The 18,388-nt window shown below is 44.4% G+C and overlaps 1 protein-coding gene across 2 annotated transcripts; it reads right to left on the minus strand.

Annotated features, from left to right (window-relative positions):
- Positions 1-717: 717 nt before the first annotated feature.
- LOC137600759 (zinc finger protein 70-like) lies at positions 718-14,138 on the minus strand. 2 transcript variants are annotated; one of them, XM_068322557.1, is made up of 3 exons: positions 13,535-14,138; positions 4,395-5,018; positions 718-3,729 (listed from the first exon to the last, which is right to left on the minus strand). In XM_068322557.1, the coding sequence occupies exons 1-3, from the start codon at positions 13,710-13,712 to the stop codon at positions 3,710-3,712; spliced, it is 822 nt and encodes a 273-aa protein (XP_068178658.1). In that variant the 5' UTR covers positions 13,713-14,138; the 3' UTR covers positions 718-3,709. The 2 variants fall into 2 exon arrangements, with proteins under 2 accessions (XP_068178658.1, XP_068178656.1); XM_068322555.1 differs by having other exon boundaries at positions 718-5,018.
- Positions 14,139-18,388: the final 4,250 nt, after the last annotated feature.

Genomic DNA, 18,388 nt, shown 5'->3' on the forward strand with positions numbered 1-18,388 from the left:
TCCATCCTCTTTGACATGAACCATCATCTGAACATAAAGACACCCTGATGGACTCGTCTACATTCATAAATATATCCGTCATCAGGATTCAGAACCTCCTCAGACCCACAATAGTTTCAGGGCTGTCAGTCTCTGCTAAATAATTACTACTAATTTACTTTACTCTTCTAATTGTCAGGAAAATGTTTAAACCCTCTTTATATTATTCCTCTTATTTCTGTCTGATGGAACTTGATCATTAGAACCCATGAACTTGTTCATCTTCTTGGACATCAGACGATAGTCTTCACGCGGTTTTCTATTCATTTACTTTATTTAGCTCCAATCCCGTGGGGGAGAAGAACAGATGGACGCAGCTGAGGATGAAACATAAAAACTTTGTTCAAACAGACTTCTGCAGCATCTCATGGGGGTTCCTCCTCGTTTCATCCTGTCTGACATTTCACAGTAAATATTAAGCAGCTGTTTGAGAAAGAAGACAATTAAGACCAACAGACTTTTTCTCAGCCATAAAACAGGGCGTGGCCCAGCACCTCTGCCTCAAACAGAGGGGTGGGCCTACATCAAAGTATAGGAAGGACATGACACAGGTAATGTCAGATGGCTCCGCCCAAAGGCACTTTGTTTCCTTAATTTCTTGTACATTTTAATTTTGAATTTTTAAAGGTACGTGTTTTTGGACAAAAATGACAACAAAAACAGCTCATAATAGTTTTCCGTGACAACTTTTTCAATTTTATTTTAAATCGAGTAAATCTGCATATGCATTACAAACAGTTCAAATGAAGAATATTCATTCTTATACATACACCTATATTACATAAGAACTCAAGAAATCAAGAGCTGACGTAGCTGTTTTCCATGGTTTCCTTGGTAATAGCCAACATTCCTTTGTTCTTCCACCAATAGCCGTGGTCTATTTTACCTAAAGAAAGTAGTGCATCCCTGGGATGCACTCCAAAAGAAATATGTGCATCCCTACATGACGTTTACGCATCCCAAAAGTAACAACAGAATATACGGTAGAAGCGTATACAAGGATTGAGTTATGCCAATAGTACAATATGAAAATTAAAGAAACCGAATTTTAATTATTTTATTAACTACGTCATAACTGTTTAAAACAAAAAAAAGTAAAATTACATGTTATTTTTATCAAAATGTTAAAGACCAGTTGTCATTTAAAAAAAGTTTCAATAATAAAGATGTATTTTTTTTCACCTTTGCTTTTCAATCAAGTTTTCTTTGCCTTTACTTCATTTAGCGTCTTCTGTAGACGCTGCACCGAGCTGACAGAACCTTCACACACATTTCAGTAATATCTGTAGTAATATTTGTCTGGTTTTCTTCATTACCTTTTGATTGTTTTTTATTCAAGAACATTCTCATTGTCACTTGACTCTTCTCCAACTTTTGCATCTTTTTCGGAAGCATAGTGATAATCAATCGACGTTTATTGGTATAGCGCTTAATCACGCCAGTAGATATTTCAAAGCGTTTTAACAGACAGACAAACCCAACAGTAAGCTTATGATTGTTCTGGAGGATCTGACCCTTTGCTCTCACTGCAGCGTGTACAACGAGCAGAAGTCGTGTTGTTTAGAGTCTACTGACACATCGCTCATCTGGGATGAAGTTTGAGGAAACAGTCTGCAGCCTCCACAGGGGGGGATCAGACAGGCCTATGGAGGTCATGTTTGTTCCTGATAGTTCTCTCCCCACTACTTAACATTCTGGTGGAATACTGTCACGACCCATCTGGGGGAAAGGGAAACAACATAAAATTATCCAGATCGATTAACGGGGAAAGTGATTTATTAAACATTAAGAATTTAAGAATTGATTAACAGAGATTGATAAGAAAAAAGAATAAAGAAAAAGGGCCAGTGGGAGCTGGGAAACTCAAAGTAACCTAAAAAATGTGTCAGTATAAATTTAAATGTCTACACAAACAGACAATAGCTCACTAGGTTTTGAACTAAGTAGTTTTTGAACCATCCCACAATATTTTAAGCAAATAAGGCTCTAAACTAACTAGGTTTTAAACTACTTTTAGAACTAAGTAACTAACCCACTAGGTTTTGAACAAATTAGGTTCTAAACTAACTGGGTTTTGAACTAACTACGTTTTTGAATTATTACTTAACAACAACAGTGAATGATGTTATTTCATTATTGTTTAAGTTGTGTTTGCACTTTTACACTAATCCTGCTTTATGTGCTTTCATTTGCCCCTTGGGGCCAAATAAAGTTTTTTTTAAAATTTGAATTGAATAGAAACAAAGCTCTTCACGACACTTAACTTCAACAAAAGACACCACTTATGCACCCAATAAAACAGCAATCAGTAACATGCATCAAAGGAACACACAAAAGCTGTACAAATAGTCTCTAAATCAGAAAAGCCAACCCAGAGGAGAGCTGCCACACATTTACAAGCCGCCCAGAAACTGACAAAGAGCGGAGGGACCCCTGACGCTCCAATCAGGCTAACTGGCTGCAGCATAGGAGGTGTGGTCTGGAGTCCAGCGAATGACCAATCGGAGCTGAGCAGCAGCAGGAGGATCAATGCCCACTGCAGACCAATAGTCAGATAGATGCTCAGTAAACCAGAGGCTCAGTTTGTGGAATCCTACGTGCAGCCGGGGGCCAGAAAAAGTCCAGTTTGGGACCAAAGGATTTCATCTCTGCTTTTTTGCGGATGATGTCCTGTTATTCTCATCAAGTCACTACCTTCAGTGTGTACTGGGTTGGTTTGTAGCTGTGTGACGTGAGTGTGATGAAGATCAGCACCTCCAATTCCAAGGCCATTGGATTTGAAGGTGCAGGACAATGTCTGATAATGTGAGTGATTCATAATTCCAAAAACTCTGAGTCACTTGACGGATCAGTTCACATTCATTACTCTTTTTCCCTCAGACGGACATACCCCAGAGTAACAAACAACTTGTTCGCAATCCCTCGAAACACGATCCAGTTGGATACCAAAGCCATCAAATCTTTATTCCCCATCCATAACTGTCATCTGAAAACGTTTCCATGGTTGCCAAGATGCACGCATTCCTGAATATGTGACAGAGTTTGACCTGCGCCTGCAATACCTCAGCTTTGTTCCGGAGGGATCAGATATTAGACAAAAAGATGTAGGGATGGGGTATACATGACAAGGGCCAATCCCTGACCTTCAAATTGTGTGGCCCCTGTCCTCCCTCTCTTCCTGGCTCCTCGGTTGTGCCGTGACCTTCTGTCAGAAACAGTCATGGGACTATGATAGTCTTAAAATAATCCAGATTTGGCGGGTTAAAATCTACCGGAGAATCGTAGGATTTCTCCAGATGGAGAAGGAACTTTTCTGTACTGGATCTTTGTGGGGAGGTCCAACGATGGGAGAAGTCCTCTATACTCCGGACCAGGTGGCCACAACAGTAGCAGAGTGACGAGATCCATATCCAGTGAATCCAACTGAATAAAGCGTTCCTGTCTTTGTCACCACCTCTGGCACCTGGTTTGTTGTGGCAGCTTGTGCATCGACATACTTCAAACACGCTAACGTTTTGTTTGCAATTTGGGGATCGACGTTTACCCAGCTTTACTTTGGGGGAAGTCGTTGTTGCATCATGGACCAACTTGTTTGTGTGTCTTTGTGTGAAGCATGGATGAGCCACGCCCTAGGTAGGAACTCAGAGCCAGAGCAGAAGAGAGTCATTGTTCAGGAGAGGGACACACACACTGCGGAAAAAAAACCAGTTTAATTCTGGAAAGTCCACAAATTTGCATTTATTTTTAGGGAGACTGGTGATCAGTTTGGCCTTCAATCCAGATGATTGATCAGGGAATCACATCTATGAACAGTTTACACTAAAACAAACAGACATCTTCATTTAAATCCATTTCTGTTGGTAACACATGTTTGCTCAAATGAACAACCAGAGTTAAGTTTTTATTACAAACACTTTAACCAATGGGCGTCTCCCCACTGTGGGTTCTCATATGTGTCTTTAGAGTTCCACTCTGTCTATATCCTATACCGCACACTGAACAAATAAAGGGTTTGTCTCCAGTGTGGATTACTGTGTGCTTCCTGAGACTACCACGATGTGTGAACCCTTTCCCACACACTGAGCAAATGAAGGGTTTCTCTCCTGTGTGGACTCTCCTGTGCTCTGTTAGGTCTGAGCCACGTCTAAACCCTTTATTGCACACTAAACACTTGAAGGGTTTCTGTCCTGTATGGATACTCATGTGTTCTCTTAGATGTTGAGCTTGCCTGAATTCTTTATTGCAGACTGAACAATTAAAGGGTTTCTCTCCTGTGTGGATTCTTGTGTGCACCCAGAGATCTCGACTTTCTCTAAATCCTTTGCCACAGAACGAACAGCTGAAGGGCTTCTCACCTGTGTGGAGCATCATGTGGCGCTGACGATCTGATCTGAATCGAAAGGTTAGTTCACAAAATGAACAACTGTATTTCTTTCCTGTCTGAACTCCACTTTGTTCCCGCAGAAGTTTCCCGTCACCAGAGCAGGAACCACCTTCAGAGAAGCTAACTGGTGGATTTCCAGGAGCACAATCAGCTTCTTGGTTGTGCCTAAACTGGTTGAAGTCTGACTGAGGCTCAATAGTCTCCGCTGGGTCACAATTGTCACCATCCTCTGGTTCAGAGGAGTGTGACATCTGGTCTTCATCTGGTTCTAGGCCTTCGTAGTCATAGTAATAAGCCTCTGTTTTCATTTTTTCACCATAAAGCCTTGAGGACTGAGGTATCTCTTCATCATCTTCTTCACTTTTCACAGGGACTGAAGAGAATATTAACTCTGGGACATCCTCCTCCTCCTCCTCCTCTTCCTCTTCCTCCTCCTCCTTCATCCCTTGCAGCTGATCAATCTGATTGGTCTGGAATTCCTCTGGTTCCTCTTTGATGTGTGGAGGTTCTGGAGGGACGTCCTGATCCAGATTGGACCTTAAATCCTGCTGCTCAGGGTCAACCTCTTGTTTTGTCACCAACATCAGTTGGACATCTGAAAAACAAAAAAAATTCATGTTCAGACAAATTTTTAATGGATAAATATTTTGAATTTAATTTCTGTAAAGAGTTTCAAAAAGATTGCGGCACACAACACCCAGACCAGACTAAGACCTGACATCATCTTGGTGTCAGAGGCCACAAAACAACTCATCTTGTTGGAACCGACGGTTCCCTGGGAGGAGAGAAAGGATAAACCACAAGAAAGAAAGAGGGAGAAATGTCAGGATCTGGTGGAGGATTGTCAGAGGAGCAATGGAGGACCAGGTTTACGCCAGTAGAGGTGGACAGTCAGGGATTTTCCAGCCACTCCCTGAGCAAAGCATACAGTACCCTGAGCATAAAGGGCGCCAATTGAAGACGAACCATAAGAAAAAGATGGAAGCAGCAGGAAAAGCCTCCAGATGGCTGTGGTTGAGGAGCAGTGGGATCAGTAGAAAGTCACTTGGACACAGGCCAGGAACTGATCAACCTCGGTCCAGTTGCCTGGAGGAGAACCCGAAACATAGCTGTTGCAAGACCCGAAACACCCAATGATCCCAGGAAGCAACACTGACGTTGGGTCCAAGGTTGTGCTTTAGTAGATGTATTGTTAACTTAATTAGTTAATTGTTAATGAGGAGCAGACCACAAAGAGGGTGGTTGACATCTAGAAAGTCAGAGGACGATTGGAGAGACGGCAACCCAGGGTGGGGAGGGTTTACTGCCCAAACCAAAATCAGACAGACAACAAAATAAAAATACAAAGGCAACCCATAATGCCCAAAGTCTCCTAGTGTTGCCTACAACCACTGCCAACATCTCACATGCCCGATTAAGCCCCCGAAAGACAGCAACCCACGGAACATCCAAAGCCAGCAAGCTCCAGTCATAACAACTGGATGGGTGCCTTCGGCTCTAACGAGGATCCAGTGGCCACAATGTGCAGAGAGCTGAATGGAGTCAGTTCGATGACGATGTAGACTATATCCTGAAAGTGACAGCATAAGGGGATGTGGACCATTGGTTGAAAAGAATGATCACCCTCACAGTGAACATTGCAGCTGATCAATATGGATTTGGCCTTTGCTCCAAACCAAAGAGCATGGAAAATCAGGGTATCAAGAGCAGGGCTTCAGCTGCTCAACAGGCAGTACAAGAAAGCAGCAGATCTGGACTCTGTGTAGGGTAAAGTTCCACAGGAGAAGGCGGAATGAGAGTCAGGAAAAGGGTGTGTTTCTTGGCCAATTCTTGCAAGTTGATCAACCATTTTCTTGGTCAAAAGCAGACTGGCTGCCTCATATGCTCTAAACAGGATGTTAAAGGTTCCATATTATGCTTTTTTTAATTCACATCATTCAGCTCCCACATGTCCAACTACAGTAATCTTGCCCCAAACTGATCCGTGGTCCTTGATATCTTTGATTGAATGTTGATAAAATCACTTCCCTCCCAAACACTCTGTTTAATGGGGCGTAGCTCTAAGCTCCCTATCTTCACACCCCTCTGAGCTGCCTCTATCAACACATGCATTAGCTTTGCTCTATGGTCTTACTCACACTGGCCTTCCCCCTCGTCTTTCTATCTTATCCGGTTCCTGAGTGTGCACAAGTTGAAATTTGACCTTGACCTAGTTTTCTAAAGGTCAAGCCCATCATCTCATTTTCATCCCCTTTGCTGCCTGAGTAACGTGCTTTTTGTTTCATCTATCTGCAACAGTTGCGAAGATATTAGGCCAGAGCACTAGCTTTGATCTTTGACCTAAGCAAGAAGGTCAGGGTAAAATTTTGAATTCAGGGGTGTCGCAGGATGTTGCAGTCCCTGACTGCATTGGTTCTTGTTACTTCTTGCACAATTTTTTTGAAGCGCATCCCAGGGGTGCACTACTTTCTTGAGGTAAAATGAAGATAGATAGATAGATAGATAGATAGATAGATAGATAGATAGATAGATAGATAGATAGATAGATAGATAGATAGATAGATAGATACTTTAATAATCCCGGAGGAAATTGCATTGAACTCTGGCATTTATGTATTTATTGTGAGCAGATGATATACGGAATTTTCCCCAGGGTTGATAAAGTATCTACCTATCCATCCATGTTGAAAACAGTGGAGTCTGGGCTCCCTGGAAGATCCTAGGCCTCCATCTACCAGCACGGAAGTCTTCCAAGTATCCTCTGGCTTCTGCTCATACATGAGGTCACCATGACCGTGGTGGAAGGCTTGGAGCAAAGGGTAAGCAGCTACCGACGCAGATGTTTGTGGTTACCACCCAGCCTCAGCAGCATTGGCCTGTGCAGGATGCCTCCAGATGGCTCTGGTTGAAAGGGAGGGGGGGCAGTGGGTGCAGTAGCAAGCCACCTGGACCCAGGCCAAGAACTGATCAGCCTCGTCACCTGAGGAAGGCGTCTGTGGCAAGACCCAAAACACCCTAAGATCCGAGGAAGCAACGCTGATGGTGTGTCACAGGTTGTGCATCAGTGGATGTCTTGTTAACTTTCCTTTATTCATTGTGTTGATTCACCTTCAAGTAACTAAACAGAAACTACATGATGGTCAGTCCTTCTTTTTTACTGTTGTCTTGTTAACTATTAGCCCCCTAAACCGTAAACCTATTTACATCACAAAGAAAACTAAAACGTGATGGACACTAGTTTATGTTTCATAAACTGAAACGTTTGAACACTTCTGGGGCGCGACACGGCTGTGACACGATTCTGTCATCCTGTTTCTGTTTTGTTAGCTTGATTTGTGAAACGTTGGTTGTTTGTGGACCGTATGGACGCGTGGGAGACTGGTGTGTTGTTATATGGACTGGATGGACGTGTCTTTATTGTGTTCTACAGAAAGCTGGTTACGTCTTTGGTACCAGACAGACATCAGCTGATCTAGAGGCACCTAAATGAGGGATCTGCACCTAAATGATCGGTGGTGTCGTCAGAACACCGTGAACGGGGGGATCTGTTCCTGACTTTCAGACCCTTCTATTTGACCAGAAGGTTTGGATGCATCCTGGTTTTATTGTGTATCAGTGACAAAGCGACGCCAGCTACTGAAGCAGACTGGGTTCACATCCCCCAGCTGTTGTTCTCCGAGACAGGAAACATTGGAAACTGGATCCAACAGCCGGGATTTAATCAACTTGTTAAAGGACAAACAAGGAAGAGCAATCTGTGGAATTAACAGATTTGTTTAGGTCACGAACCCCAACAGCCAACTGAGATCATCATGTAGTTCATCTGGTAACAGCTTAATATATTAAAGATATGAGTTTGGTCATCTGACAGCAAAGAAAAAGTTAACTTTTTGTTCGGGCTGAGTGGGAGGAGTTTGTCAGGACTTCATTAAAGATCAACAGTAACAACAGAACACACAGACTAAGGAAATACAAACCCACCCAAACAATAAGACATACAAACAGGTATATAACTATCAGGTATCCTGAGAGTAATCCCGTTAGTAATCCTGATAGTTATCCTGATGGTAATCCTGACAGTAATCCCTACAATAGTCCCTACAGTAATCCCTACAGTAGTCCCTACAGTAATCCCTACAGTAATCCCGACAGTAATCCCTACAGTAATCCCTACAGTAACCCCTACAGTACTCCCTACAGTAGTCCCTACAGTAATCCCTACAGTAGTCCCTACAGTAATCCCTACAGTAATCCCTACAGTAACCCCTACAGTAATCCCTACAGTAACCCCTACAGTAATCCCTACAGTAACCCCTACAGTAGTCCCTACAGTAGTCCCTACAGTAGTCCCTACAGTAATCCCTACAGTAATCCCTACAGTAACCCCTACAGTAGTCCCGACAGTAGTCCCTACAGTAGTCCCTACAGTAATCCCTACAGTAATCCCTACAGTAATCCCTACAGTAACCCCTACAGTAGTCCCTACAGTAATCCCTACAGTAATCCCTACAGTAGTCCCTACAGTAGTCCCTACAGTAATCCCGACAGTAGTGCCGACAGTAGTCCCTACAGTAATCCCTACAGTAGTCCCTACAGTAATCCCTACAGTAATCCCTACAGTAGTCCCTACAGTAATCCATACAGTAGTCCCTACAGTAATCCATACAGTAATCCCTACAGTAGTCCATACAGTAATCCCTACAGTAATCCCTACAGTAGTCCCTACAGTAATTCATACAGTAGTCCCTACAGTAATCCCTACAGTAGTCCCTACAGTAATCCCTACAGTAGTCCCTACAGTAATCCATACAGTAGTCCCTACAGTAATCCCTACAGTAGTCCCTACAGTAATCCCTACAGTAGTCCCTACAGTAGTCCCTACAGTAATCCATACAGTAGTCCCTACAGTAGTCCCTACAGTAATCCATACAGTAGTCCCTACAGTAATCCCTACAGTAACCCCTACAGTAATCCCTACAGTAATCCCTACAGTAACCCCTACAGTAGTCCCGACAGTAGTCCCTACAGTAGTCCCTACAGTAATCCCTACAGTAATCCCTACAGTAATCCCTACAGTAACCCCTACAGTAGTCCCGACAGTAGTCCCTACAGTAATCCCTACAGTAATCCCTACAGTAGTCCCTACAGTAATCCCTACAGTAGTCCCTACAGTAACCCCTACAGTAATCCCTACAGTAATCCCTACAGTAGTCCCTACAGTAATCCCTACAGTAGTCCCTACAGTAGTCCCTACAGTAATCCATACAGTAGTCCCTACAGTAGTCCCTACAGTAATCCATACAGTAGTCCCTACAGTAACCCCTACAGTAATCCCTACAGTAACCCCCTACAGTAATACCTACAGTAGTCCCTACAGTAATCCCTACAGTAGTCCCTACAGTAGTCCCTACAGTAATCCATACAGTAGTCCCTACAGTAACCCCTACAGTAGTCCCTACAGTAACCCCTACAGTAATCCCTACAGTAATCCCTACAGTAGTCCCTACAGTAGTCCCTACAGTAGTCCCTACAGTAATCCATACAGTAGTCCCTACAGTAACCCCTACAGTAATCCATACAGTAACCCCTACAGTAATCCATACAGTAGTCCCTACAATAATCCCTACAGTAATCCCTACAGTAATCCATACAGTAGTCCCTACAGTAGTCCCTACAGTAGTCCCTACAGTAATCCCTACAGTAACCCCTACAGTAATCCCTACAGTAATCCCTACAGTAACCCCTACAGTAGTCCCTACAGTAATCCCTACAGTAGTCCCTACAGTAATCCCTACAGTAGTCCCTACAGTAATCCCTACAGTAATCCCTACAATAATCCCTACAGTAATCCCTACAGTAATCCCTACAGTAATCCCTACAGTAGTCCCTACAGTAACCCCTACAGTAATCCCTACAGTAATCCCTACAGTAATCCCTACAGTAATCCCTACAGTAGTCCCTACAGTAATCCCTACAGTAGCCCCTACAGTAGTCCCTACAGTAATCCATACAGTAGTCCCTACAGTAGTCCCTACAGTAATCCATACAGTAGTCCCTACAGTAACCCCTACAGTAATCCCTACAGTAACCCCTACAGTAATCCCTACAGTAGTCCCTACAGTAATCCCTACAGTAGTCCCTACAGTAGTCCCTACAGTAGTCCCTACAGTAATCCATACAGTAGTCCCTACAGTAACCCCTACAGTAGTCCCTACAGTAACCCCTACAGTAATCCCTACAGTAATCCCTACAGTAGTCCCTACAGTAATCCCTACAGTAGTCCCTACAGTAGTCCCTACAGTAGTCCCTACAGTAGTCCCTACAGTAATCCCTACAGTAATCCCTACAGTAACCCCTACAGTAATCCATACAGTAGTCCCTACAATAATCCCTACAGTAATCCCTACAGTAATCCCTACAGTAATCCATACAGTAGTCCCTACAGTAATCCCTACAGTAGTCCCTACAGTAGTCCCTACAGTAATCCCTACAGTAACCCCTACAGTAATCCCTACAGTAACCCCTACAGTAATCCCTACAGTAATCCCTACAGTAATCCCTACAGTAACCCCTACAGTAGTCCCTACAGTAATCCCTACAGTAGTCCCTACAGTAATCCCTACAGTAGTCCCTACAGTAATCCCTACAGTAATCCCTACAATAATCCCTACAGTAATCACTACAATAATCCCTACAGTAGCCCCTACAGTAATCCATACAGTAGTCCCTACAGTAGTCCCTACAGTAATCCATACAGTAGTCCCTACAGTAACCCCTACAGTAATCCCTACAGTAACCCCTACAGTAACCCCTACAGTAATCCCTACAGTAGTCCCTACAGTAATCCCTACAGTAGTCCCTACAGTAGTCCCTACAGTAGTCCCTACAGTAATCCATACAGTAGTCCCTACAGTAACCCCTACAGTAGTCCCTACAGTAACCCCTACAGTAATCCCTACAGTAGTCCCTACAGTAATCCCTACAGTAGTCCCTACAGTAGTCCCTACAGTAATCCCTACAGTAATCCCTACAGTAATCCCTACAGTAACCCCTACAGTAATCCCTACAGTAACCCCTACAGTAATCCATACAGTAGTCCCTACAATAATCCCTACAGTAATCCCTACAGTAATCCCTACAGTAATCCCTACAGTAGTCCCTACAGTAACCCCTACAGTAATCCCTACAGTAGTCCCTACAGTAATCCCTACAGTAATCCCTACAGTAGTCCCTACAGTAATCCATACAGTAATCCATACAGTAGTCCCTACAGTAACCCCTACAGTAATCCCTACAGTAACCCCTACAGTAATCCCTACAGTAGTCCCTACAGTAATCCCTACAGTAGTCCCTACAGTAGTCCCTACAGTAGTCCCTACAGTAATCCATACAGTAGTCCCTACAGTAACCCCTACAGTAGTCCCTACAGTAACCCCTACAGTAACCCCTACAGTAATCCCTACAGTAGTCCCTACAGTAATCCCTACAGTAGTCCCTACAGTAGTCCCTACAGTAGTCCCTACAGTAGTCCCTACAGTAGTCCCTACAGTAATCCCTACAGTAATCCCTACAGTAACCCCTACAGTAATCCATACAGTAGTCCCTACAATAATCCCTACAGTAATCCCTACAGTAATCCCTACAGTAATCCATACAGTAGTCCCTACAGTAATCCCTACAGTAGTCCCTACAGTAATCCCTACAGTAACCCCTACAGTAATCCCTACAGTAACCCCTACAGTAATCCCTACAGTAATCCCTACAGTAATCCCTACAGTAACCCCTACAGTAGTCCCTACAGTAGTCCCTACAGTAATCCCTACAGTAGTCCCTACAGTAATCCCTACAGTAATCCCTACAATAATCCCTACAGTAATCACTACAATAATCCCTACAGTAGCCCCTACAGTAATCCATACAGTAGTCCCTACAGTAGTCCCTACAGTAATCCATACAGTAGTCCCTACAGTAACCCCTACAGTAATCCCTACAGTAACCCCTACAGTAACCCCTACAGTAATCCCTACAGTAGTCCCTACAGTAATCCCTACAGTAGTCCCTACAGTAGTCCCTACGGTAATCCATACAGTAGTCCCTACAGTAACCCCTACAGTAGTCCCTACAGTAACCCCTACAGTAATCCCTACAGTAGTCCCTACAGTAATCCCTACAGTAGTCCCTACAGTAGTCCCTACAGTAATCCCTACAGTAATCCCTACAGTAATCCCTACAGTAACCCCTACAGTAATCCCTACAGTAACCCCTACAGTAATCCATACAGTAGTCCCTACAATAATCCCTACAGTAATCCCTACAGTAATCCCTACAGTAATCCCTACAGTAGTCCCTACAGTAACCCCTACAGTAATCCCTACAGTAGTCCCTACAGTAATCCCTACAGTAGTCCCTACAGTAGTCCCTACAGTAATCCCTACAGTAGTCCCTACAGTAATCCCTACAGTAACCCCTACAGTAATCCCTACAGTAATCCCTACAGTAGTCCCTACAGTAATCCCTACAGTAATCCCTACAGTAATCCCTACAGTAGTCCCTACAGTAATCCCTACAGTAGTCCCTACAGTAATCCCTACAGTAATCCCTACAGTAATCCCTACAGTAGTCCCTACAGTAATCCCTACAGTAATCCCTACAGTAATCCCTACAGTAATCCCTACAGTAATCCCTACAGTAGTCCCTACAGTAATCCCTACAGTAATCCCTACAGTAGTCCCTACAGTAATCCCTACAGTAGTCCCTACAGTAATCCCTACAGTAATCCCTACAGTAATCCCTACAGTAGTCCCTACAGTAATCCCTACAGTAGTCCCTACAGTAACCCCTACAGTAATCCCTACAGTAATCCCTACAGTAATCCCTACAGTAATCCCTACAGTAGTCCCTACAGTAGTCCCTACAGTAATCCCTACAGTAATCCCTACAGTAGTCCCTACAGTAACCCCTACAGTAATCCCTACAGTAATCCCTACAGTAGTCCCTACAGTAGTCCCTACAGTAACCCCGACAGTAATCCCTACAGTAATCCCTACAGTAATCCCTACAGTCAGTACCGCTGTGGGTTCCATCCCGCACACAGAACCAGACTGAACCCACCTGCTGTCTGGAGGTGGACCTGAGGACCGAAGACACCGTCCAGGAGCTTCTGTCGTCCACAAAGCTGCTCCTGGTTCTCGTGGTTTGCTAACGTTCTTTCAAACTGCTCCATGATGTCTTCAGCAGCAGCAGTTAGTCGCTGCAGGACAAAAGCTCTCAGCGTTTGGACGTCACACATTTTGACTCGTTCACAGCACAACTTTTCCTCCAGACACGATCCTTTACAATCTGTTCGCTGATGTGCTCCGAGTCCACAAGATGGTTTCCGGCTAGCAGGCTAAGCTAGCTGCGTTAGCTCGTCGGGGCGGAAGCAGAAAGTTTCCTTGTTGAGCGTCTTCCGGTCCAGAGAACAGAACAGAGTCTCTTCTGACAGCTGTTCACACAGAAAGACGCCAGAAAGCCTCTTTGGGATTTCTCCAAGCTTCACCGGCTGGCGAGGCCTGACAACTTCTACCGCTGCTGGGGCTGTTAGCAATAGCCGAGCGCTGCTTCTTCTTCTCCGTTTTCCTGCTCGCTCTGCTTCCGGTTTGGCGCCACCGTCTGGACAGACACTGAATCACAACGACTTTATGTAACTTGATCATTTAAAACTCCTTTCTACATAATTTCTTCAGCCTATTCGCCATAAAAATCATCTCATGATCTAACTTAATAATAAACTTTTTAAACCTTCATTAACATTTTTTGAATGGAGTAAAGATCTATTAATCGGGAAATCCTTTTTGCACTCCATATATTTCCCACATAAACAGGCCAAAGGGCGCGCTCAAACACACACACACACACACACACACACACACACACACACACACACACACACACACACACACACACACAGACTCACACACACATACATAGCGTCAGTAAACATCCTATAGGAGCAATTTGTGGTGCCCTTGAGCACCTCGGCGGTGCTCAATATTCAGGTGGTCAATTGCACCTCTCCAGCCACCAGTTCACATTCCATACTTTGGTCAACTTTTGGGAGATCAAAACTCCACAAGTGATTGGCTCAATAAAGGAGCCTTCTTAGAGTCCCTGGGAAGGGTACCAAATAGTACTCCGACTGGGGTGAACGGATAAACGATCTCCCTGATCCCTGATCTGAACACGAGTGGGGTTCTTTTACTGGATTTCTGTGCTAGTCACAGATTGTCCATAACCAACACCTTGTTCAAGCACAAGGATGTCCAGGGATGCATCAGGGCTCCCTCAGACCGAGGTTAGATAGATAGATAGATAGATAGATAGATAGATAGATAGATAGATAGATAGATAGATAGATAGATAGATAGATAGATAGATAGATAGATAGATAGATAGATAGATAGATAGATAGATAGATAGATACTTTAATGATCCCAAGGGAAATTCAGGTGACATCTGCTCGCAAGAGACACAATAAATACACACAACAATGACAGAAAGTAATGGCACAGCCAAAGACCCTGTATAAGTTACATTATATACATGCTGTTACATAATTATAACAACAGGAAAAAGAATAGCCTAAAATAAAAGGAAGGAAGCATAGGCACATGGGAGAAGAAGAGAAGAAAGAGCATTGGGTGTAGAGGTTGGTGCTTGACTTCATTGTATCATCAGACCTCCAATCACAGGTCTTGGACACTTGGGTGAAGAGAGGGGCAGATTTGTAAACTCATCACCACCTGGTGGTGACCTGGATCCAATGGAAGGTTGGGGGGCGTGGAGAGACTCGGTAGGCCCAAATGTGTTTTGAGGGTCTGTTGGGAATGTCTGTTGGAACCCTCTATCAGCGAGGTCTTCAACTTCCACCTCCAGCCCCACAAATGCAGACCCGGGTAATAGTCCCCCTTTTCTGGAGTATGGGTTTTGTGGCCCTTTGTTAAGGGCTGTCCAATCCCTGTATGACCAAAGCCGGAGTTGGGTACACATTACCGTCACTAAGTCAGACCTGAGCTGCAACTCCTCCATATTGAGCAAAGCCAGCTGAGGTAGCTCAGGCGTCTGTTTCAGATGCCTCCTGGACTTAGAAGCCCGTGGCGTGTGTAGTCAACGGGTTAAAAATAAATTGTTGCCTGTCTCTTTCATGCTTCCATGTTCAACACTTTTTTGTACAGAGACAGCAAACCAGTATAGTGTAAAACACTCTGAGTTCATGCGAAGAGAAGTGAGGACATGGACAGGAAGTGACACATGAGGGAGGGACGGAGGGAGACGACAGAGGAAGAAGAATTTTTAGGTATGGGGGTTGATGTGGATGATGACTTAGAACAGGGGTGTCCATACTTTTTAAAAGCTGGGCCAGATTTGATCAGGTGAACGTGTCGACAGTCCTTGATGACAATATGTAAAACAATTAAAGACACACAGACATACTGCGTTATTTAATCTTCTTTCTTCTTTTCCTTTCGGCTTTTCCCTTCAGGGGTCGCCACAGCGAATCAATTTCCTCCATCTAGCCCTGTCCTTTGAATCCTCTTCTCTCACACCAACTACCTTCATGTCTTCCCTCATTACATCCATAAACCTCCTCTTTGGTCTTCCTCTAAGCCTCCTGCCTGGCAGTTCAAAACTCAGCATCCTTCTACCAATATATTCACTATCTCTCCTCTGGACATGTCCAAACCATCTCAGTCTGGCCTCTCTGACTTCATCTCCAGAACCTCTAACATGTGCTGTCCCTCTGATGTACTCATTCCTGATCCTACCCTTCCTGGTCACTCCCAGAGAGAACCTCAGCATCTTCATCTCTGCTACCTCTAGCTCTGTCTCCTGTCTTTTCTTCAGTGACACTGTCTCTAGACCAAACAACATCGCTGGTCTCACCACAGTTTTGTACACCTTTCCCTTCATTTTAGCTGAAACTCTTCTATCACACATCACACCTGACACTTTCCTCCACCCGTTCCATCCTGCCTGGACACGCTTCTTCACCTCTTTTCCACACTCTCCATTGCTCTGGACTGTTGAGCCTAAGTACTTCAAATCCTCCACCTTCTTGATCTCTTCTCCCTCTAACCTCACTCTTCCACTTGGGTCCCTCTCATTCACACACATGTACTCTGTCTTACTGCGGCTAACCTTCATTCCTCTCCTTTCCAGGACAAACCTCCACCTCTCTAGCTTCTCCTCCACCTGTTCCCTGCTCTCACTACAGATCACAATGTCATCTGCAAACATCATAGTCCATGGAGATTCCTGTCTAACCTCGTCTGTCAGCCTGTCCATCACCATGGCAAACAAGAAGGGGCTCAGAGCTGATCCCTGATGCAGTCCCACCTCCACCTTGAACTCCTCTGTCACACCTACACACACCTCACCACTGTCTTACAGTCTTCATACATGTCCTGCACCGTTCTAACATACTTCTCTGCCACTCCAGACTTCCTCATACAATACCACAGTTCCTCTCTGGGCACCCTGTCATCAGCTTTCTCCAGATCTACAAAAACACAATGCAGCTCCCTCTGGCCTTCTCTGTACTTCTCTATCAACATCCTCAAAGCAAATACTGCATCTGTAGTACTCTTTTTTGGCATGAAACCATACTGCTGCTCACAAATGTTCACTTCTGCCCTTAGTCTAGCTTCCACTACTCTCTCCCATAGCTTCATTGTATGGCTCATCAGCTTTATTCCTCTGTAGTTGCCACAACTCTGCACATCTCCCTTGTTCTTAAAAATGGGCACCAGCACACTTCTCCTCCATTCCTCAGGCATCTTCTCACTATCTAAGATCCTGTTGAACAACCCAGTCAGAAACTCTACTGCCACCTCTCCTAGACACTTCCATACCTCTACAGGTATATCATCAGGACCGACTGCCTTTCCACTCTTCATCCTCTTCAATGCCCTCCTCACTTCATCCTGACTAATCTTTGCTACATCCTGGTCCACAACAGTCACCTATTCTAGTCTTTGTTCTCTCTCATTTTCCACGTTCATCAACTCTTCAAAGTACTCTTTCCATCTTCCCATCACACTACTGGCACCTGTCAATAGACTTCCATCCCTATCCTTAATCACCCTAACCTGCTGCACGTCCTTCCCATCTCTATCTCTCTGTCTTGCCAACCGGTATAGATCAGTCTCTCCCTCCTTACTGTCCAACCTAGCATACAAGTCATCATAAGCTTCTTGTTTGGCCTTTGCTACCTCTACCTTCACCTTACGCTGCATCTCCCTGTACTCCTGTCTACTCTCCTCAGTCCTCTCAGTGTCCCACTTCCTCTTGGCTAACCTCTTTCTCTGTATACACTCCTGTACCTCCTCATTCCACCACCAAGTCTCCTTATCTACTTTCCTTCCAGATGACACACCAAGTACTCTCCTACCTGTCTCCCTGATCACATTAGCTGTAGTTGTCCAGTCATCTGGAAGCACCTCCTGACCACCCAGAGCCTGTCTTAACTCCTTCCTAAAAGTCCTGCAACACTCTTCCTTTTTCAGCTTCCACCATTTCGTCTTCTGCTCTGCCTTTGTCCTCTTCATCTTCCTCACCACCAGAGTCATCCTACACACCACCATCCTATGCTGTTTGGCTACACTCTCACCTACCACTACTTTGCAGTCACTGATCTCTTTCAGGTTACACCGTCTACACAAGATGTAGTCTACCTGTGTGCTCCTACCGCCACTCTTATAGGTCACTCTATGTTCCTGCCTCTTCTGGAAGAAAGTATTCACTACAGCCATTTCCATCCTTTTTGCAAAGTCAACTACCATCTGTCCTTCTGCGTTCCTCTCCTGGATACCAAACCTGCCCATCACCTCCTCATCACCTCTGTTTCCTGCACCAACATGTCCATTGAAGTCTGATCCAATGACAACTCTCTCACTTCTAGGCATGCTCTGCATCACTTCATCAAAG

This window comes from Antennarius striatus, chromosome 8 (assembly GCF_040054535.1).
Source record: "Antennarius striatus isolate MH-2024 chromosome 8, ASM4005453v1, whole genome shotgun sequence".
NCBI classification, from domain to species: domain Eukaryota; kingdom Metazoa; phylum Chordata; class Actinopteri; order Lophiiformes; family Antennariidae; genus Antennarius; species Antennarius striatus.

Coding starts and splice junctions, on each gene's coding strand:
- LOC137600759 (XM_068322555.1), bottom strand. CDS start 13,712: ATGTGTGACGTCCAAACGCTGAGAGCTTTTGTCCTGCAGCGACTAACT. Junction 5,019..13,534: donor GGTCCACCTCCAGACAGCAG/GTGGGTTCAGTC, acceptor TTTGTTTTTCAG/ATGTCCAACTGATGTTGGTG.